At 37.3% G+C, this 24087-nt stretch overlaps 1 protein-coding gene across 14 annotated transcripts in view; it reads right to left on the minus strand.

Annotated features, from left to right (window-relative positions):
• CLOCK (clock circadian regulator) overlaps nt 1-24087 on the minus strand; it is a 142457-nt gene that overhangs the window by 16226 nt on the left and 102144 nt on the right. For 13 of the 14 annotated variants that reach the window (XM_032400405.1, XM_032400402.1, XM_032400397.1 and 10 more), the window contains 10 exons: nt 23815-23897; nt 23037-23143; nt 21106-21253; nt 20493-20568; nt 15066-15207; nt 5997-6097; nt 5375-5464; nt 2040-2192; nt 977-1186; nt 57-262 (listed from right to left, as the gene is read on the minus strand). In XM_032400405.1, the coding sequence (XP_032256296.1) occupies nt 57-262; nt 977-1186; nt 2040-2192; nt 5375-5464; nt 5997-6097; nt 15066-15207; nt 20493-20568; nt 21106-21253; nt 23037-23143; nt 23815-23897 (1316 nt within the window). The remainder of the gene's footprint in view (nt 1-56; nt 263-976; nt 1187-2039; nt 2193-5374; nt 5465-5996; nt 6098-15065; nt 15208-20492; nt 20569-21105; nt 21254-23036; nt 23144-23814; nt 23898-24087) is intronic. The other variant, XM_032400394.1, reaches the window with a different exon arrangement.

The following is a 24087-nucleotide window of genomic DNA, read 5'->3' on the forward strand; positions in this document are numbered from 1 at the left end:
TGTTTAATTAATCAATTTTTACAGCTTTGGAATGACTACCGAAATATGACAACCACCTGATCTGTCTGTCCTGAGTGAACGTAGTTACTGCAGCACTCTGGGTACTGTTCTGTGGCATGCTAGACGGAATCTGGACCATGCTCCCAGCTGCCGGCTGCGAGATCACCATAGTGTTATACAGTGGGGCTGTGAGAGTGCTCTGTGTCTGACTGGGAAGAGATGTTTGTTGACTGTGCCCACTCAGTACATTTTGTTGACTCTGCTAGAAAATAGAAGATATTACAGATGAATTCAATGAAAAAATTTTTTTTCAGGAAATATGCATCCACTATTCATCACTCTAACAATAGTTGACATGACCAAAAAAGAAGCAGGACATTACTCTGGGAGAAATCTAACTACAAAGGAAAAAGACTTGTAGTAATTGCAAATGAATTAAGTCTTCAATATATTGCTGGAATATAAGCTATGAACTTTAGAACTTCTGTTAAATGCCCAAAGTGAGTGACTGACATTAGACATCTTTATAGATTTCACTTGAAGTCTTGGGATTTACAGTCACCAATATATACCAATTACCTGCATCAAATTTCCTGAAATTTACATGAAATTTCCTAGAATACTGATTAAACTATCACTATCGTTAACAGTTTATTCTTCACATATAGTAACATGTTTCCTGGTCAGCCTCCTTTGTAAGTCAAACCTTTTTAACATACAGAAGTACTCTGCATGTTCATTTTAAATGAACGGCAAAATTTTTAAATGTCGGGATACTGAAAGCATTTATAACATCAGCAATTTAACAATTTTGCACAAAATATTTTAATGGTCACCCTCAAAACTAAACTTCTGATTATTACTATTCAAGGTTAAAATATGGAATTATTTCAGATAGACCTTCATTTTTGTTTCTACAATAGTATACATTTCAATCACTCAACACTCCAGAGCCCACCGCACTTAATACTGTTACCTGACTTGATGTACTCTGTAAAGTCTGCTGTGGTATCATATGCTGAGTTGTGCCAATGTGTCCAGTATTCATTCCACTTTGAATTTGGTTAGTTTGAACGACCTGGCCCTGCATATTTATAGGTGTGAGTTGCTGGATGTTAGATGAATTTCCAGAAGAAAGTTGAACAGAACCAAAACTCAAACCAGGGGTTGACTGTTGTAAAAACATCTTTAAAAATAAAGATTACATTAAAATGAGCTTTGTAGATTAAAAACGAAGAAGAATGAGAGCAATTTAAAAAAAGAAAGCAAAAGCAAGCTACAAATTAAGTTTAAAAAGCAAATAACAGGATGGCTAAGTCATTCTGAGTGAACAATTAGCAATAAACAATTACTGGATAAAATATAATTCTTATTTGTTCTTCCAGTTATCCTAACCTTATCATGTTTCCAACTGTCAGAGAAAGGGTGATAAATTTCAAAACCTCTACTTGTTTGAATATTTTACATGTTGGGCATTGTTTGTTCTACCAGCTAGCATTACTCAAACTCAAGTGCTACTCAAAGGTCTGTGGACTGGCAGTTCTGCATCACTCATTGTTTATAATGTATGGATTAGATAGAAGTAGCTTTTTTTTTTTCACTTAAAGTTTCCCTTCTCCAAAATCTTAGTCTCTTCTGAGAGATACAATTTTAGTGGCCCCATCCACTGATCAAATAAGACTAATTTGAATCATATCTACTGGAAGTTTACTAAAACAATGATTGATGATTGATTTATAAACTCTGTACCTACATATACCTAAAAGTCTATAATAAAATACTGTATTATGGGTTTATTAAAAATTAGACTGCTAAAAGAGGACTCTAATCTGGAGAAACAAGGATGTTGATGGAAATACTCTTAGGAATGAATCAGACTGTAAATGCAATCATACTGAGTAGGTAATCAATGAGTATTTACTGAACTAAATTGATGATGTTATCTCTTGCTTCTCATTTTTAATTAAGAAAAGTCAATTTTCCTAAGAAACCAAAATGTGAATGACATATTTTGCTTGTATTCAAATATAATAGCTTACCTGCAGCCCTTGACCATGGACCATTTGAAGTTGTTCTTGAATTTTTCTTAGTTCTTCTTGTTGTCGATGAATATTTGCCTCTATCATCCGTGTCCGTTGCTCTAATTGGTCTTTTAGATGCTGCATGGCTCCTAATTGAGCTGAAAACTGAAACTGAAGTACCATGTATGGGAAAAGTGTAACATATTTTAGAATCACTTTACTCTTCATAATTGTGCAATGTGAAAAATAAGCAGTATATATCATGAGCTAAGAATGTTATGCCAGTTTTCAATGTATTGCCTCTCAGCTCCTAATTCACCCACCTTTGCTTGGCTTTGTGCTACTGGAGCTGGACCCTATAAATATTTCTCCTTTGTCAGCAGATACAAACTTAGTCATGTCAGTAGATGGAGCTGGAGGGATACTGCAAAAGGAGGTGGCTTTCCAGCAAGTCTTACTGGCATCCTTATGGGAAGCTCCCCTGCAAATTTTGCTAGTACCCCAGCAGGTGGCTTCCTGCTCTCCAGCCCTGGTCTGTGGCACCTCAGTGAACCTCTCTCTCATCCAGTGGCTGCAGCCACACCAGCCCCAATGGGAACTGAGTTTCAACCTGGCCTGGAGGAAGAAGAGTTTAGGAGGGTTGGGGGAGTTTTCCAAGTTGTTCCTTCTTTGCATACTATACTCTCCCTCTCACAGTTAGTGGATGCTCTCTACATCCATTATCCCTGTATTATTTAGGATTCCCTGTTAATAACTTTATTATTACCCCTATTTCAAATTTCTGATATGACTTCTGACTTCTGACCAGATCTTGACTGATTTCAAGTACACACTGGCATTCGAAGACCAGAGCTCAGTTGGTTAAGCCTGCAACTCTTGATTTTGGCTCAGGTCATAGTCTCCAGGTCCTGAGATTGAGCCCTGCATCAGGCTCTGCACTCAACACAAAGTCTGCTTGAGATTCTCTTTCTCCCTCTCCCTCTGCCCCACCCCTGCCCGCTTGCTCTAAAATAAATAACAACAATAACAACAAAAAGACCAGAGCTTATATTGTGGCTCTACCATTTCCTAGAACAAGTTACTTAATTTCTATCATTTAATAAATGAAAACGTAGCCTGCTCCTAGAGTTATTCATATCAAATTCTGTCATCCTTAGAATGTCTTCTTTGTACACATCATTAGAAGGTTATAAAAATCTTAACAGATAACTAACCATATTTTTACTCATATTTTCAACTGAAACTGTTCTCAAACAAGCATGAAATGTAGGCTTTTAAAGACTAAGCAATTATGAATGAATAAATGCATACATGAATGAGAACAGTTATTCTACTTCCAGGATTTTCAATCTTATTTCACGGTTTCACTTGAGTCATAAACAGCTTCTATTTACTACTGCTTGAAATTTAGCCACACTTAGTGATTCATTACTTAAGTGTATACATGCTCATTTAATTATTTCCATGAATATTTAGCACAGGATATAGTATAGCAGAAAGAATTCCAATTTATTGGAAATGTGTCTTAATCTTAAAATAGTCCTACAGGGGCGCCTGGGTGGCTCAGTCAATTAAGTGTCTGCCTTTGGCTCAGGTCAAGATCCCAGGATCCTGGGATTGAGCCCCACACTGGGTTCCCTGCTCAGCAGGGAGTCTGCTTTTCCCACTGTCTCTGCTCCTCCCTGCAACTCATAATCTCTCTCAAATAAATAAAATCTAAAAAAAAAAAAAAAAGTCTCCTATAGTGAACTGCATCTAAAAGTGAGCAATGCCCTCCCAAAAGCTTTTTTTCTCTATCTTCAAAAGTTTGTGTTGAGGATACTGAAAATAACCTTTCAAAAAGTATAGAAGTCTGACTTCTGAAGTTAACAATCATCAGATCATATATTAGATTACACTAAGTATGAGAAAACATTACAAATTTTGTACCTCAGCTCCCTCATGTCCTTAAAAAATATTCAAAGTGTTGTATTTTATCCTAACAAAAGTTATTTATACCTTTGGGTAAACATTACATTGTCATCACTTAAAGGATTTCTACTAAATGCAAATAATAGATACAAACACAGAAGGCAGAATAACAGGAAATAAAATTATAGAACTAAGAGCCAAGTATTTGGCTTTATCACTCAATGAAATATGAGATCTGAATACTTACTAACATTTTTGACATAGATATTAATTTCATGAAAATATGCCTTTAAAATGTTAATACTCATTCAGTATCTTGAGATTAGTGAACTAATAATTGAAAGTATGTCTAATATTTACATTAAAAAATCTGTTAACCTTCAGAACAAATGTTGATAAAAACTATTACAACTACAGGTAATATTTAAGCACCTTACATGATCATTTGTTGCTGGAAGTAAAGATTATGATGTTTGGGTAATTTACAACATTGTCAATATACTTGTACAGGTGTCATATAATGGCTAAAATTATGTATGTATAATTTAAATAATAACCATATAAGACAAAGGTATTTTTAGAAAACCATTTTTACCTATTGTTAACTATCATATTTGAAATACTGCTAAGTCAAGGTATACTGAACTAAACAAAACAGTTTGGATTATTTTTACCACTACCTAGTATTTTTTAATGTGTTTGAGGCTCTGAATGAATGCAGAGTCATAAATTCCAAGTTGGGAAGTTATAATCAAAAGTAACTTAGTGTCACTTTTGTTAACACCTCTCCTTTCTCCTGCGAATTTCTGTATTTAGGACTCAGCCCAAGCAACAATTCTTCCAGAAAGTTTTCCTTCACTTAGGCTGAATTAGGGGTCCATCTAATCTGCTCACATATCAGCCTATATACATTGAGCCTATATACCTTGAGCACAGACTATATAATACCGCATTGTAGTTCTAGGTCATTCCTTCTAGATGTAATAAAGTCTCATAGTTTACGTGTATTTGTATTGCCGGCACCTGTAATAACTCAAGTATCTCAATAAATGTCCCATATATGAATGAATGAATATATGAATAAAATTACTTGATTCTTCCAATATTCACAGGAAGAATAAAAAGAAGAGCTATATTTTATCTTTAATAGCTTTCTGTCTGCAGTGTCTCTCAGTGGGGGTGTTATAGCATATAAACCGGGATAATTCTTTGTTGTGCAAAACTGTCATGCATCCTGAAAGACAACTAGCATCCCTGGCCCTTGCCTATTAAGGGCCAGTGATACTCCACAATCACTGACAATCAAAAATATCCCCCAGAGATTATAAATGCCAACAGGTGAGATTCACCACACTAAAAGTATGTATTTTTAAAAATCTCTATTAGCTTAAAACAATTTATCATTTTAAAATACTCAACTCAAACAAACAAACAAAAAATACCTGGGACATGCCTTGTGGAATTGGTAAATTTGCAGCTTGAGACATCGCTGGCTGTGTTAACAATTGACCAACAGACTGGGAATTTATGGACTAGGAAGCAAAATAAAAAATAACACTGGAGTGATGATTATCCCCAACCATAAGTACTTCCACCAGAAATTCCACCATGGTATCTTTATAACTGAACTACAATTTGCCTCATAACATTTTTAGCTGAGTACAGGCAGGCATGTCTCCCCCTCTACACTGGACATGCCTATTCCCTACTTATCCTTTTATCTTCGAAGTCATCTGCCACATTACCTTGCATGGGCTCTCAATAAAAGCTAAATGGACATAACTGAAAGTGACTGGTATTCGAAATTGGATATGAAATGGCTCTAAATTAATAACTTTCCTTAATTAAAAGAAATATCTAACATTTTACCTGAAAAATAATCAAAAGGAATATGTCTGAGAACTATTTCACAAAAAAGGAAAGATCTCGAGTATTATTTGTCAACAGCTATTTTGATCTTTATAGAAAGGGGTAATGAATTAATGAATTTTTAAAGATTTACATGATTTTCCCCCCCTTTTAATAAATCTTTATTCAGAAGAATACTACCTAGATAAAGTTTACCTGACTACTAAATGATGCCCTCCTTGGCGCCATCTTTTCATGAGCTGGTAAATGTGGTCTGGGAGGAGTGCTAGTGTCCGTTGGGATCTTTGTTGGTGTTGCTGAGGTTCGTCAACAAAAATGAAATAGTGTTAGTACTTTATAAAATATAATTTGCAAAGATTAATCTCAAAATGGATTGCAATGAATAAAAATAATCTTTCAATTATTTTTCTAAATTATTTCATAAAAGTGAAGTCTATGACAATAAGAGGATTCATTTTAATTCTTTCTTAAGGACAAAGAAAATATCTGAAATAAGAAAACTTCAAATTTAAAAGTGGTTACTACTCCTAGAGATCAATAGTAAAAAAAAAACTAATAACTCAATTTAAAAATGGCCTACAGACTTGAAAAGACATTTCTCCAAGAAGATACACAAATGGCCACCTAGAATATGAAAAAATGTTCAAGGTCACTCATCATCAGGGAAATGCAAATCAAAACCACAATGAGACACAACTTCACACCTGACAAGATGGCTATTATCAAAAAAACAAGAAGTGTTGCTGAGAATGTAAAGAAATTGGAACCCTTCCACACAAAATTGGTGGGGATATGAAATGGTGTAGCCACTGTGGGAAACCATAATGGAGGTTTCTAAAAAAACTAAAAATAGAATTACCACATGTGATCCAGCAATTCCACTTCTGGGTATTTATCCAAAAGAATTGAAATCAGGATCTGAGAGATATTAGCACTCCTATGTTCACTGCAGCACTATTCTTAATATCCAAGATGTGGAACAACCAAAATGTCTACTGACAGATGAATGGAAAAACAAAATGTGGTAATATGTATACAATGAAATACTATTCCACCTTTAAAAAGAATGAAATTTTGCGAGATACGACAACATGGATTAATCCTGAGGACATTACGCTATGTAAAAAAAGCCAATGATGGAAAGACAAGTACTGCATGACTCCCTTATATGAGGTATCTAAAATAGAGAAATTCATTGAATCTGAGTAGACTAGTGATTGACAAGGGCTGGGGAGATAGAGGAAAATAAGGAGTTAATAATCAATGGGCATAACATTTCCATTAAGTACGACAAAAAAGCTCTAGAGATCTGCACTACAACATTGTACCTATAGCCAACAATGATGTATTGTAAGCTTAAAAATTTAACAGGATAGATCTCATTTGAAGTATTCTTACCACAGTAAAATAAAATGTATAAAAAGAGACATAGCTACAAAGGGGAAACTTTTTCCCCTAATATTTAAGAAATTCTATGTTTAACACTTCTTTAATGGTCTACCCATGGTGTTGAGTGGTTCCAACAACCTCCTTTTTCCTTACACAGATATAATACCCTGGGAAGTGAAACTGCTAAACCCTTTAAACAAAAAAAGGTTACTAATTGAATGATAATTATGCAAGTCTTCATTGAAAATAAGAACTAAAAATAACTTTCAGGAGATAGTCCAAGATAGCGGAGTAGTAGGAAACCTTAGGTTTTGTCTGGCCCCAAGAATTCAGCTAGACAGCTATCAAATCATTCTGGACACCTGTGAACTCAATTGGAGATCTAAGAAAAGAATAGCTGCAACTCTACAAATAGAGAAGCAACCACTTTCTGTAAGATAGGAGGTGCAGAGAAGTGAATCTGAGGCCATATGTCTGAAGATTAACTGCAGGGGAGGGAGCCTCCATAAGCCGGATACTGGAAAGTGACATAGCAGTGGAGCGCAAAATCAGAACTTTTAGAAGTCTGCTCAGGTGAGAGATGTCCCTGCATGAAAGGTGCTCAGGTGGCAAAGCAGGGCAGAAAACTAAGTGGGACAGTGTGGTCTCAGGATCCCCAGGGTCACAGGAAGACTGGGAGTGCCTGAGTGCGGCCGAGTTCCCAGGCATCAGAGCAGGGAAGCCGGCTGTAATCACTGAGCCCAGGAATTGGTTCCCAGCTTGTTGTGCTATATACTACAAACCGGGGCACAGCAGAACCCCAGCGAGACCCCCCACCCCCACCCCAGGAGGATCGGCGTGAGTGTGTGCTGCAGGAGTCTTCAGGGTTTGGAGACTCAAAATGGGGTCACGTGACCAAGACAGAAACGCTGGGTCATAGGCCAGGTGAGCACGGAGTGCAGCTGGAGACAAGAGAGACCGTAGTGATTGACTGCTTTTCCCTGAGGGTGCACTGAGGAGTGGGGCGCCGAGTTCTTGGCTCCGCTGGACATTGGGAAGCCGCCATTGCAGCGCGGAAAGCCTTCAGGGAATAAAAGCCACAGGGAGCAATCAGGTGCAGATTACTTAGCCTGGCCCCCTGGCAAGGACAGTGCAATTCCTCCTGGGGCAAAGACACTTGAGAATCAACGCAACATGCCCCTCCCCCCAGAAGATCAGCAAGACCAAGTTTACCGTTCATAGAGAACTGCAAAACTCAAGCACTAGGGGAAAATAGTTTATAGAATTAATGGTCTTTTTCCCACGATTCTTTAGTCTTTCAATTTTAATTTTTTCCTCTGTTTTCAACCAATTTCTTACTTTATGAACTTTTTAAAAATTTTTTAGTTTTCACTTTTACATTTTATCCTTCCATTGTACTTAATTTTATTTTTGTATATATATAAAAGTTTTTCTCTTTGCAATTTTAGGATGCAGTTTCTTTTAACAAACAGACCAAAATACACCCAAAATCTAGTGTGTGGCTCTGTTCTCTTCACCTGTCTGATCATATTCTTTTTTTTTTTTTTTTGTTAAAGTCTAATTTTCATCTTTACAGTTACATTCTATCCTTTCAATGTATTTAATTTTATTTTTGTATATATATATAAGGTTTTCTTTCTTTACAATATCGAAATGTAGTTTCCTTTTAACAAACTGACCAAAATACACTCAGGATATAGTGTATTGCTCTGTTCTGTTCTGTTCACCTGTTTACATTCCTTTGTTTTTTGTCTTTTAATTTTCAATTTTAGTTACACTCTATCCTTTCATTGTACTTAATTTTATTTTTGTACATATGGTTTTTTTTTTCTTTACAATTTTGGGATCTGGTTTTCTAACAAACAGACCAAAATACACACAGCATCCAGTGTATTGCTCTTTTCTGTTCACCTGTCTGATTACAGTATTTTTTTTTTTTTAATTCAGTTTTGGGTCTTTTCTGATTTGTTTAGTGTATATTTCTCTGGAGTCATTGTTGCCATTTTAGTATTTTGTTCTCTCATTCACCTACTCTCTGGATAGAATGACAAGACAGAAAAACTCACCTCAAAAAAGAGAACAACAGGCAGTACTGACTACCAGGGACCTAATCAGTATGGATATAAAAGTAAGATGTCGGAAATACAGTTCAGAATAACGATTATAAAGATACTATTTGGGCTTGAAAAAAACATAGAAGACACTAGAGAATCTCCTTCTGGATAAATAAAAAAACTAAATCCCTTTCTGGAGAAATAAAAGAACTAAAATCTAATCAAGTCAAAATAAAAAAGGCTATTAATGAGATGCAATAAAAAATGGAGGCCCTAACTGCTAGGATAAATGAGGCAGAAGAGAATAAATGATACAGAAGACAAAATGATCAAGTATAAAGAAGCTGAGAAAGAGATAAACAACTACTGGATCATGAGGGGAGAATTCAAGAGATAAATGATACCATAAAATGAAATAATATTAGAATAATTGGGATCCCAGAAGAAGAAGTTGGGGTGTGGGGGGGGCGCAGAAGGTATAATGGAGCAAATTATAGTGGAGAACAGGGCAGAAACAATAGACTGGCAGCAGACCTATCCACAGAGACCTGACAGGCCAGAAAGAACTGGCATAATACATTCAGGGTGCAAAATGAGAAAAACATGCAGCCAAGAATACATTATCCAGCTAGGATGTCATTCAAAATAGAAGGAGAGATAAAAAGCTTCCAGAACAAACAGAAACTAAAAGAATTTGTGATCATTAAACCAGCCCTGCAAGAAAAATTAGAAGGGATCCTTTGAGCGAAGACAGAACTCAAAAGTAACACAGACCACAAAGGAACAGAGATACAGTAACAGTAACTTTATAGGTAATAAAATGGCACTAAATTTGTATCTTTCAATAGTTACTCTGAAGGTAAATGGGCTAAATGCCCCAATCAAAAGACATATAAGGTATCAGACTGGATAAAAAAGCAAGACCCATGGATATGCTGTCTGCAAGAGACTCATTTTAGACCCAAAGACACCTCCAGATTGAAAGTGGGGGGAGGGGTGTAAAACCATTTATCATGCTAATGGACATCAAAAGAAAGCTGGGGTGGCAATCCTTATATCAGACAAATTAGATTTTAAACCAAAGACTATAGTAAGAGATGAGGAAGGACACTGTATCATACTTAAAGGGTCTATCCAACAAGAAGATCTAACAATTGTAAATATTTATGCCCTTAACATGGGAGTAGCCAATCATATAAACCAATTAATAACAAAATTAAAGAAACATATCAGTAACAATACAATAATAGTAGGGGATTTTAACACCCCCCTCACTGAAATGGACAGATCATCTAACCAAAAGATCAACAAGGAAACAAGGGCATGGAATGACACACTGGACCAGATGGACTTCACAGATATATTCACAGCATTCCATCCTAAAGCAACAGAATACATTCTTCTCGAGTGCACATGGTAACATTCTCCAGAATAGATCACATCCTGGGTTACAAATCAGGACTCAACCGGTACCAAAAGACTGAGATCATTCCCTGCATATTTTCGGACCACAGTGCTTTGAAACTGGAACTTAATCACAAGAGGAAAATTGGAAATAACTTGATCAAATACATGGAGGCTAACGACCATCCTACTAAAGAATGAATGGGTCAACCAGGAAATTAAAAAAGAAAAAGAATTCAAGGAAACAAATGAAAATGAAAACAACTGTTCAAAACCTTTGGGAGGCAGCAAAGGCAGCCCTAATTCGGAAGTATATAGCATTACAAGCCTCTCTCAAGAAAAAAGAAAGGTCTCAAATACACAACCTAATCTTACACCTAAAGGAGCTGGAGAAAGAACAGCAAATAAAGCCTAAACACAGCAGGAGGAGAGAAATAATAAAGATTGAGCAGAAATCAATGAAACAGAAACCAAAAGAACAGTAGAACAGACCAACGAAACTAGGAGCTGGTTCTGTGAAAGAATTAATAAGACTGATAAACCCCTGGCCAGACTTATCCAAAAGAAAAGAGTAAGGACCCAAAGAAACCATGAATGAAAGAGAAGAGATTACAACAAACACCGAAGAAATACAAACAATTGTAAGAACATATCATGAGCAACTATATGCCAACAAATCAGACAATCTGGAAGAAATGGATGCATTCCCAGAGACATATAAACTACCAAAACTGAAACAGAAAGAAACAGAAAACCTGAACGGACCCATAACCAGCAAGGAAATTGAAGCAGTAATCAAAAATCTCCCAACACACGAGAGTCCAGGGCTGGATGGCTTCCCAGAGGAACTCTACCAAACATTTAAAGAACAATTAATACCTATTCTGAAGATGTTTCAAAAAATCAAAATGGAAGAAGGAAAACTTCCAAACTCTTTCTATGAGGCCAGCATTACCTTGATCCCAAAACCAGACAAAGACCCCACCAAAAAGGAGAATTACAGACCAATATCCCTGATGAACATGGATGCCAAAAATCTCACCAAGATACTAGGCAATAGGATCCAATAGTACATTAAAAGGATTATTCACCACGACCAAGTGGGATTTATTCCTGAGCTGCAAGGTTGGTTCAACATCTGCAAATCAATCAATGTGATACACCACATTAATAAAAGGAAGGACAAGAACCATATGATCCTCTCAATAGATGCAGAAAAAGCACTGGACAAAGTACTGCATCCTTTCTTGATTAAAACTCTTCACAGTGTAGGGACAGAGGCAACATACTTCAATTTCATAAAAGCCATATGCGAAAAGCCCACAGCCAATATCATTCTCAATGGGGAAAAACTGAGCGCTTTTCCCTTAAGGTCAGGAACACGGCACGGATGTCCACTCTCACCACTGTTGTTCAGCATAGTACTAGAAATCCTAGCCTCAGCAATCAGACAACAACAATGCCTTTTATTCAGAAATAAAAGGTGTCTGAAATTGGCAAAGTCAAACTCTCACTCTTCACAGATGACATGATACTCTGTGGAAAACCCGAAAGACTCCACCCCAAAACTGCCAGAACTCATACAGGAATTCAGCAAAGTGGCAGGATATAAAATCAATGCACAGAAATCAGTTGCATCTCTATACACCAACAATGAGACCGAAGAAAGAGAATTTAAGGAGTCAATCCCATTTACAATTGCACCAAAAACCGTAAGATACCTAGGAATAAACCTAACCCTCTAGAGGCAAAGGATCTGTACTCAGAAACTATAGAACACTCATGAAAGAAATTGAGGAAGACACAATGAAATGGAAAAACATTCCATGCTCATGGATTGGAAGGACAAATATTGTTAAAATGTCTATGCTACCTAGAGCAATCTACACATTCAATGCAATCAATATCAAAATACCATCAACTTTTTTCACAGAGCTGGAACAAATAATCCTAAAATTTGTATGGAACCAGAAAAGACCCCAAATAGCCAAAGGAATGTTGAAAAAGAAAACCAAAGCTGGTGGTATCACAATTCCAGACTTCAAGCTCTACTACAAAGGTATAATCATCAAGACAGTATGTTACTTGCACAAAAACAGACACAGAGATCAATGGAACAGAACAGAGACCCCAGAAATGGACCCTCAACTCTATGGTCAACTAATCTTCAACAAGGCAGGAAAGAATATCCAATGGAAAAAAGTCTCTTCAACAAATGGTATTGGACAGCCACATGCAGAAGAATGAAACTGGACCATTTTCTTACACCATACACAAAAATAGACTCAAAATGGACGAAAGACCTAAATGTGAGACAGGAATGTATCAAACTCCTACAAGAGAACATAGGCAGCAACCTCTGTGACCTCGGCCACAGCAACTTCTTGCTAGACATGTCTCCAAAGGCAAAGAAAACAAAGGCAAAAATGAAATATTGAGACTTCATCAAGATAAAAAGCTTTGCACAACAAAGGAAACAGTCGACAAAATCAAAAGACAACTGACAGAATGGGAAAAATTATTTCCAAATGTCTTATTAGGTAAAGGGTTGTCTCCAAAATCGATAAAGAACTTATCAAACTCAACACCCAAAGAACAAATAATCCAATCAAGAAATAGGCAGAAGACATGAACAGACATTTCTCCAAAGAAGACATCAAATGGCCAACAGACACATGAAAAAGTGCTCCACATCACTTGGCATCAGGGAAATCCAAATCAAAACCACAATGAGATACCACCTCACACACTAATCAGAATGGCCAAAATTAACAAGTCAGGAAATGACAGATGTTGGTGAGGATGTGGAAAAAGGGGAATCCTCTTACAATGTTGGTGGGCATGCAAGCTGGTGCAGCCACTCTGGAAAACAGGATGTAGGTTCCTCAAAAAGTTGAAAATAGAGCTACCCTACAACCCAGCAATTGCACTACTGGTTATTTACCTCAAAGATACAAAGGTAGTGATCCAAAGGGGCACCAGCACCCCAATGTTTATAGCAGCAATGTCCCCAATAGCCACATTATGGAAAGAACCCAGATGTCCATTGACAGATGAATGGATAAAGAAGGGGTGGTATATATATACAATAGAATACCACTCAGCCATCAAGAAAAATTGAAATCTCGCCATTTGCAATGATGTGGATGGAACTAGAGGGTATTATGCTAAAGCAAAATAAGTCAATCAGAGAAAGACAATTATCATATGATCTCACCCATATGTGGAATTTAAGAAACAAGGCATAGGATCATAGGGAAGAGAGGAAAAAATAAAACAAGACAAAATCAGAGAGAGACAAACCATAAGAGACTCTTAATCATAGGAAACAAACTGAGAGTTGCTGGGGGGGATGGGGGTGGGCAGATGGGATAACTGGGTGATGGACATTAAGGAGGGCATGTGATGTAATGAGCACTGGGTACTGACCTCTACCTCTGAAACTAATAATACATTATGTTAATTAACTGAATTTAAATAAAAATTACAAAAACAATAAATAAATGCTTGATAGAATTTTAAAAAATTAGCATTGTTGCAAAGGAAATAAAAACTAACCTGGAAAAAAAAAAAACTTTCAGGAAGCAACCTTAAAACGGGCACCTGGGTGACTCAGTCAGTTTCGGTTAAGCATCTGCCTTCTGCTCAGATCATGATCTCAGGGTCCTGGGATCAAGCCACTCAATCAGGCTCCCTGCTCAGTGGGGAATCTGCTTCTCCATCTCCCTCTGCCCCCGCCCCCCCAACTGGCTCGCTCCCTTTCTCTCTCTCAAATAAAATCTTAAAAAAAAAAAAAAAAAAAAAAGCCAGCTTAAAGAACAGATTGGTTCTACCGTAAAAAAGGAATAGACAGTTTTTTTTTTTTTAAGGGATGATTAAAAGCAACTTAATAATACCAACACTACTACCTAAATATTTTATACACTACTTTATAAACTTAATTCTTTGTTAAATGTGAGCAACATGGCTTTTGCTCATTGGAAAGGTTAGTATATTTCAGAAATGTAAAAATTTATCATTTTGAAGTAGCATTTCACCCATCTTCCCACCCACCTCCCCTCTGGCAACGAACCATTCTGTTTTCTGTATTTAAATCTGGTTTTTTGTCTTTTTCTTTGTTCATTTGTTTCTTAAATTGGTGAAGGGGATTAAGAGTACACTTATCATCGTGATGAGCATTATGTATAGAATTGTTAAGTCATTATATTGTACACCTGACGCTAACGCTGTATGTTATACTTCAACTAAAAAAAATAAAAAACTTAAAAACAGTGTTTCTAACTTTTTAAAGTAAGCAGTACTACAGTAAACCTTTTCATGTAAAAAAATAAAGTAGCATTTGATGAAAAATGCTGATACCAGTAACACAATTTAGAAGCACTCTCGAGAGAAAGTGCTTTCAAGCTAGGGTACTCACAGGAAGGGTCTGAGACTGCTGTGTGAGATGATTTTCTTGAACTCCGGGAGGAAGCAGAAGGGGTTGGGCTGTGATCAAACCTTTCCAAGGCTTCCTTGAGACTGACTGTGTTTATACGATTATCAGACCCAGAATCTTGGCTCTAAGGAGACAGAGTAAAATAAATGTTTTCTTGTGGTTCAGTTCAGAGATCCCAAATTAGCGATATAGCCTGCTAACCCTTCTTCCCCAAAATCAGTTTTAACCCACAACAAGGCAAAGGTACCTGTGTAATATTTACCTGTATAATATTAGGTAAGGAAATAAAAATTTCTTTTCTATAGCCAGAAAATGTTGGCTTCATTCTCTATTTACAGAAACAGATGCAAAAGAATGAAGCTGGACTCTTAGTTTATACCATATACAAAAATTAAGTCAAATGGATCAAAGACCTAAACATAAGAACTAAAACTATAGAACTTTTAGAAGAAAAGGGGAAAAGCTTTATGACACTGGATCGGACAATGACTTCTTGGATGTGACACTGAAAGCACAGGCAGCAAAAGTGCAGCAAACAACACTATAAACAGTGGAAAGGCAGCCCACGGGATGGGAGATAACATTTGCAAACCGTGTATCTGATAAGGGATTAACACCCAGAATATATAAAGAATCCAATTTAAAAACAGACAAAGGTCTTGCATATATAAATGGCCAATAAAACACATTGAAAACATCCTCAATGTCAGTAATCATTAGGGAAATGCATATCAAAGCTATGAGATACACCACTTCAAACCCATCAGGATGACTATTACTTAAAACAAAAAAAAAAACCCAGAAAAATCACCAGTGTTGACAAGGACAAATTGGAACTTTTGTACACTCCTGGTAGGAATATAAAATAGTGAACCTACTATAGAAAACAGTATGATGGTTCCTCAAAAAATTAAATATAAAATTACTACATGATCCAGTAATTCCATTTCTAGGTAAATACTCAAAAGAATTGAAAGCAGAGACTCAAACAAGCATTTGTAACCCATGTTCATAGCAGCATGATTCACAATAGCCAAAAGATGTATGCAACCCAAGTGTCCATCACTAGATGAATGGATAAACAAAATGCGGTATAACCATACAATGGAATATTACTATAGTATCCATAATCAGCAAAATCTCCTACTCTCAACCTCACCTCTGAACATCCATTTGCTGGCTTGCTCTAAAACCCAGATGTCTCCCGAAAATACCACTTCCTTACAGGTCTTTTAAGTGGTGGCTATTTTCTATCTCACAACCTTCAGAGCCCTGCTCTGGAGGGGAACAAAAGTCCTCCTACTGCTCTTTCCAGAACTTTTCCCTTTCCTCTTTCCCAAAACTCACAGCCAGAATCTCACATTATCACTATATGACTATCTCTCCTTGTTATAGTAAGTCATCTACTGACCTTGTAGCCACTCCTCACTAAGCACCTGAATTCAAATTTCTGCTCCTGGCTCAGTCCTCACTAATTCTTACTTCCATAGTTACCAATATCAGTATCAATTCACATGTTCAACATCATGACTTCTCTCTTCCTTGATGCCTTGATCTTGATTTCCACCTGTCCTCACTCATTCTTAGTCATACCCTAGACTTTGTCATTACCAGTAAGAATAAACCTTCCATAATCTCAATTTCAAACACTTTCCTCTCTGACCAGCATTTTCCATATTTCCTACTCATTTCTCTTTAGTCTCCCAACTCCAATAATCCTTTAGTAGAACATAAAAATACACTGATTCTACCACATTTTCACAATCACTCTCTCATTTTATGTCTTCTCTCCCTTCTTTACCCAGCTTAAATTCATGGTTAATCATCATAACCACACCCTTGTGGGTATCATCAACTATCCTGCTCCTATCTCCCTTCACCACACTACCTTGGAAAGATCCCAATGCTCGTTAAACCAAAATTTTTTTTTTTTTAAAGATTTTATTTATTTATTTGACAGAGAGAGAGACAGCGAGAGAGGGAACACAAGCAGGGGGAGTGGGAGAGGGAGAAGCAGACTCCCTGCAGAGCAGGGAGCCCGATGCGGGGCTCGATCCCAGGACCCTGGGATCATGACCTGAACCGAAGGCAGATGCTTAACGACTGAGCCACCCAGGCACCCCTCGTTAAACCAAATTTTTAATCTATTCAGAACATGGCTGAAGAAATACAACATGGTGACTGTTCTCTCTTTAAATTAATGGCCAAGAACCTCAAGCGGGCCCTTAATCCTTCCTGCTAGACTAAAATTACCTTGTCTGTTCACTTTCCTACTTTCCTAGAAAACAATTTAATCCTTGCTCCCCTCTTCTCAAACCTCCAACAAGTCCTCTCCTAACCCCACTCTTACTGGTTACTCTGCTTCCTGTTTCACTGGAGAGTGCTGCTGTAAGCTCCTATCATTGTATCAGTCTACCTAGCAGCAGCTGTACTCATATATTCTGCCTTTCTTCATGTCACCACAGATCAGGGATCAGCAGACACTCTGTGATGGTCAGAGAGTCGATACCATAGACGTTGAGGGCCACACACTCTCTGCTACAATTATTCAACTCTGCTGTTGCAGCACAAGAGCAACCACAGGCTATATATAAACAATTGAGTGTGTCACAAACATTATCCTTCTTTGGATTTTTTTCAATGACTTAAAAACATGTGGAAAACATATTTTTAGCTTGTGGGGGTTACAAAACCAGGCAGAGGACCAGATTTGGCCTAAAGCTCACAGTTTGCCAAACTCCTCTGTCACTGAATAATTTTTCCACTAGCTAAGCCCTATCTGTCCACTATGGACGGGGTCCCATCTTCTCTCATCTGTTCAAGAACACTGCTCTAACATTTCTACCTCTATCTCTATCAGTAATTCTTCTCTTTCCAACAGACCTTTCTCATCAGTATACAAACATGCTATAATTTCTCCCACCTTCAAAAGCAAAAACTTCTTTTAAGCCTACTTCTTCCTACTACTGCACCACTCCACTCTTTTTTGTAGGAAAACCTTCCCTACTCGCTGTCTCTAATTCCCCTTGTTGGATGTGATGTGAGGGCGATCTGGCTGCGACATCTGTCACCCCATTGATCGCCAGGGTTGATTCGGCTGATCTGGCTGGCTAGGCGGGTGTCCCCTTCCTCCCTCACCGCTCCATGTGCGTCCCTCCCGAAGCTGCGCGCTCGGTCGAAGAGGACGACCTTCCCCGATAGAGGAGGACCGTTCTTCGGTCAAGGGTATACGAGTAGCTGCGCTCCCCTGCTAGAACCTCCAAACAAGCTCTAATTCCCCTTGTCCCAGAAAATTCTCTCTTAAGCCCACCCTAATCAGGCTTTCACTCATATTACTATTCCATCCAATCTGCTCTTATTGATCAACAAATGCATGTTGTTAAACTCAGTGCTCACTTCTCAGTGCTCTTCTAATTTAATCTACTGTAGCTGAATATGACAAAGCTAATTGTTCACTCCTCATGGACATGCTTTTTCCTGGCTTCTAGGACAACTCAGTTTCCTGGTTTTATTCATACCTCACTGGGTATTTCCCTTGAGTCTCCTTCACGTCTTAATGATGGATTGCCCCAGCACTTAGCCCTTCATCATCCCCTCTCTCTCTCTCTCTCCATTCATTTCCTGGTGATCACGTTTAGATTCATGACCTTAAAATCCATTCGCGCATTAAAAGTTTCTCAAAAATATACCTCTACCCTAATCTCCAGGAGGACTGTGGTAGTAAAAGTAAACACAGCTAAAGTAGACATAGGCAGAGTATATTTCGGAAGTAAGGCTAGTTGAATTTGCTAAGGATTGGACACTGGCGTAAGAGAAAACAAAGCAAGGAGGAATGACCTCTGTATTACTTTAATTTATGTAACTGTCCTCCCTCATTTCAAGGAAGCCTAGATTTAAGCACTTTTCTCAGAAAATGTATTTTACTAAAACATACTGGATCTTCTTCCACTAAGCATACAAAGCCTCTTCGAAAAAATTCTTTCACGTGGGATCCATGATTGCAGAGAACTTCTCTGGGTTATTCACCGATGTATTCTGAGCATCTAGAGCCATGTCCAGGAAGTACTGGTTTGTTGAAAAACTTAATGATATCTCCCATATTGACCCTGGCAATGATGCCTATTTAACTCATTTTTTATACAGATTCTTGATTCTTTTCATTCCACTTATTTTCTGCACATCAAAAATAACTGTTGTAGGCAACTTCTGACATAGCCCACAATGATCCCCGCTTCCTGGTATTCACCACCTTGTATAATCCCTCCCCTATAGTAGAGGCTGAACCTAGTGATTTGCTTCTAATGAACAGAATCGATAGAAGTGATGGGATATTACTTCTGTGAATAGGTTACAAAAGACTCCGACTTTCATCTTGCTGTTGGTGTCTCTCCCTGGATCTTCTTACCTACTTGCTTGGATGGAAACAGCTACCTGGAAAGGAACTGAAGGCTGTCTCTGGCCACTAGCCAGCAAGAAATCAAGGCCATCAGTCCAACTATTGCTGAGGAACCCCATCCTTCCAACAAGCACTGAGGAAGCCTAGAAACAGATTCTGCCCCAGTGGAACCTTCAGTTGACTGTGGCCCCCACTGACACCTTGATTACAACCTTGTGAGAGACCCTGGGCTGACCCCTTGATTGCAGTCAATGACCAATTCTAAGCACAGGGCCCATCTAAACTGTGCCTAGATCTCTGACCCACAGAAACTATGAGATAATAAATGTGTATTATTTTATATCATTAAGTTTTGTTACACAGCAATAGGTAACTAATATACTATACTTCCACCTGGAAATTTCAAGCCATGTGTCTTTAGGGGAGATCCCCCCACCAAAGACTCAGTTTCAACATTTTCAAAACGGGGATATTACCCATGAGATAAGGATGTCTGAGGAATAAATGACACTTCACACTTCATATAAAGAACTTGCCAGAGCCTTGCACATTGCAGGCAATTAGTAAATGGTAGTTTGAATCTGTGATCATATGTCTCTCACTAAATAGGAGGCCCTTCAAATCTTTTTTACAAGCAGGTAAGGTTTTAAAATATTAAATTTAAAAATAAAGGGGTGCCTGGGTGACTCAGTCAGTTAAGCGTCTGCCTTCGGCTCAGGTCATGATCCCAGAGTCCTGGGATCAAGCCCCACGTCGGGCTACATGCTCAGCAGGAAGCCCGCTTCTCCCTCTCCCTCTGCTGCTGCTCCCCCTGCTTGTGCTCTCTCTCTGTCTGACAAATAAATAAATATTTTTTAAAAAAATAAAAAATAAAAAAAAATAAATAGTAAAATATAATTTATAACCCTGTCACAAGTGAGGCAATGAAATATTTGAAAAATACTTTTCCTATAAATTGAGTCTTGCCTTTCATTGGGAAGAAATAATTTTTTTTAAAACTCTAAGATACATACTTTGTCAGCAGCTGTCTCAGGAAGAGACTCTTCAATGCCAAGTTCTCGTCGTCTTTCAGCCCTAACTTCTGCATAACTACAAATGGAAAAAAACAGAATTTTCATGCTTAATCATTCATTTAAAATACTGCAGAGATGTGTTCTGTGTTTGATATATGCCTTACTTGTTCATCATGGATTCCAGACTATTTGCTATGCACTACACAAACCCAGAACACATCTATAGTGTTCTATCTTAATCTAGGTATCCCAAAAGTTTTATATGCTACAGTAAATGATCTTTGACTACACAGTACTTAAGAGGACTTAAACAAAGGAAAAGTATGCTTATCTACTCCAGTGCTCCTTTTACATGATCGACTTTGGTACATGAAACACAGTCACAGCTTCTGCTCTAAACCATGATGTTTATGTCAAGAATTATATATGTATATGTACCTGCATTCTATTTCCATATAATGCCTGTAAGTAAATTTAATAATGCATTGAAAACATGTATCAAAAATTAGGAAAAAGATCACTGTAGCTCTTAACAAGTCATGCCTAAAAATTACATTGCCAAACTCACTATCAGTGTTTCTATAATTCAGAAATGCTGTAAAAGAATGATTACCTTACTACGGTGTGAGTACAAACAATAAACTCTGGCCTTGAATTCCACTGATGATAAGTGATATAATAATGAGTCTGAAGCCAAATCCACTGTTGTCCCTTGGTGAGGAACCTATAATAACATGATTTGCCTTTCCCATATTGCATTACTAAGAAGAAAAGAGAAAAATATTTATTGATTCATATCATTAGTTATGAATCTGGTTTTTAGCCAAAGCTATAATTTACATTTAAATCTATATACATAATTCTTCTGGCTTTTCAATAACATATTATCAGTTATAAGAAAATGTTATTCTATAGAGATAGCTTAAGGTCCCAAGCAATTAACATATCTTCCACAGTGCCCAACTTAGAATCAGTGATTGCTAATCTCAGATACTTTTCACACACGATACATTTCCAAATACTTAAGAATGAAGTAGTCACGTATTGACTTCCTCCTACTAACAAGAACTGAGGATAACAGCAATAAATAATCACATTTGAGGTTTTTTTTCCCACAGGTACCCTGGCAGGGACTGCATCTTTGCAGCATTTAATTCAAAACTTTAATGAAAATCAGAGTAAGTTAATTGTTTAAAGTAACTGGTAAGTACAGTGTTACTGAAAACATTCTCTGTAAATTGTAAGTTCTGAAGTCTTGTAACATATTAAGCAAAAAAAGAGTTCTGTAGTTAAATTAATTTGGGAAACAGTGTTAAACAGTTTTACTTGTCTTTCTTTTCAAAACTATGAGTATGCTAATTTATGTCATGATTCAGGGGGTGAGGAGGTGGTAGGGATTGATTACGAGGTGTTTCCCAGGTTTCCTTGACCATAAAATCTGTTTTTAATGGACTGGCATTCTGTGAAACAAACCTTAGGAAATGCTGGTCAGGAATCAATCTCTCTCTGTCTCTCTTCATGAGGAAACCAAGGTCTACAAACTCAATTGCTTGTCCAAAATTACCCAGCTAGTCAGAGAAGTGTACGATCTTGTCAGTACATCAGAGAGCTTAGTGCTCCTATCACTTGGAGTGAATGCTTTTTTTTTGTGCTGAAATAACTTTACTCTGAACTCTTCCATTTAGTTGATGCTGTAACATGGTTTATTTTTCATATAGAGGCTTACTAGACCAGCCTAAGACATCATGAAAGTATCTTAAATATCTAATTAAGCTTTAGAGGATACTTCAAGAGGGTAGGATTTGGGGAGGAGAATCAGAGAAGCAAAGAAAATATCATTAAAACAAACTTCTGAAACAAAGAAAGAATAGCATGTGGTAAAGGGTCTAGATTCCAATCCTGTCTCTGCCACCCATGAGTTGTGGGATTGAGATTAAATTACTTGGCCTTACTGTGCCTCAGTTTACTCATGGAGATAATAATAATATCTACTTTCTAGAACTCTGGTGATGAATAATGGAGATAACGTACATAAATCATTTAGAATAGTGTCAGCCAGGCACAAAGAGATGCTAATGTTCCTGCTGCTAATAACCATAACAGCAGGTAACATTAAGTACTCACTATGGGCTTTCTAAGAGTTTCTTTAAATGTGCACCTGCCTCCTGGGCAGACTTACATGCCTGGATATCAAAACTTATTAAATAATGTTATATTTTGACATATACAATTTTCAAAGGAATCTACTTTTCTTACTCTGGATACAGAACTTACACACTTCAAAAACAAGGTTCATTATATATTATAAACCTGTACTTACTATTATAGATTAAAATATGTAAAACAGGAACAAGTTTAAGTTTGATTTAGGATTCCTACTGGTTTGGTTATAAAGTAGAATCTTCCAAAAAAGACAATCTTCCAGTATTTTTCAGAAATACAAAAATGGTTACAAGTCTGCATTTTATCACCTTCTATTAACACACTCGTTATTTACTTGACTAAAAGCAGTTATTATCACCAGAAATATTAAAATCTACTTACAGTGCTCATGACACTTTGCCAAATTTTCTAGGTCATCCACATGATAGTAATCATAGCCTGATGTTCCCAGAACTTCAAATGGCAAATATCCTATTATAGGTGGTGCCCTAAATTACATATAAAACAATCAATATTACAACTTTTCCCACAATAAGAAATACCTCAACTAGAAATCAGTTTTGGGGGGCACCTGGGTGGCTCAGCTGGTTGAGTGTCAGACTCTTGGTTTCAGCTCAGGTCATAATCTCAGGATCGTGGGATCGAGCCCTGTGTCTTCGGGCTCCACAATTCTCTGGGGTGTCTGCTTGAGATGCTTTCTCTCCTTCTGCCTCCACCACCCCCCTCCCCTGACTTGCACACACATGTGCACGCTCTCTCTCTCAAATAAATAAATTTAAAATATATATATATATCTTGGGGTGCCTGGGTGGCTCAGTCGGTTAAGAATCTGCCTTTGGCTCAGGTCATGATTCCGGGGTCCTGGGATCAAGCCTGCGGTTGGGCTCCTTGCTTAGCGGGGAGCCTGCTTCTCCTCTCCCTCTGACCCTCCCCCCTGCTTGTGCTTTCACTCCAGCTCTCTCTCAGATGAATAAATTAAAAAAAAAAAAACTTTAAAAAATAAAATAAATCTTAAAAAAAAGAAAAATCAGTTTTGGGAGGAATCTTTGGTTTTTGAAAAATGGATAATGGATTTGAACATGTGATTAGAAAACATTTGTGCCTAAAACCCATTAATTACATGACTTTTAGCTTTTAATGGAATTTAAAATGAAGTTACCTGTGATCTAGAAATAGGAACTTCCATTCTAAACTATGTCTAGATGTAAACTCTTCATTAGGTTCTTCAACAGTGCACATTTCCTACAAGCAAATTAATAATTAAAATTTAGAAATACTGTTCTGTGCCCTTAGAAGAATCCTAAATATTGTTAGCCATGAAAGTCATTATTAATTTTTCCCTAATTTATTTTCTAATCACACTTTAATATTCTAGTATTAAAGAATGTGGCAATAAACAGATGCAGAATTCTGGGGGAGTATTTCTCACTCA

This window comes from Phoca vitulina, unplaced genomic scaffold, assembly GCF_004348235.1.
Source record: "Phoca vitulina isolate PV1807 unplaced genomic scaffold, GSC_HSeal_1.0 scaffold3, whole genome shotgun sequence".
NCBI lineage: Eukaryota > Metazoa > Chordata > Mammalia > Carnivora > Phocidae > Phoca > Phoca vitulina.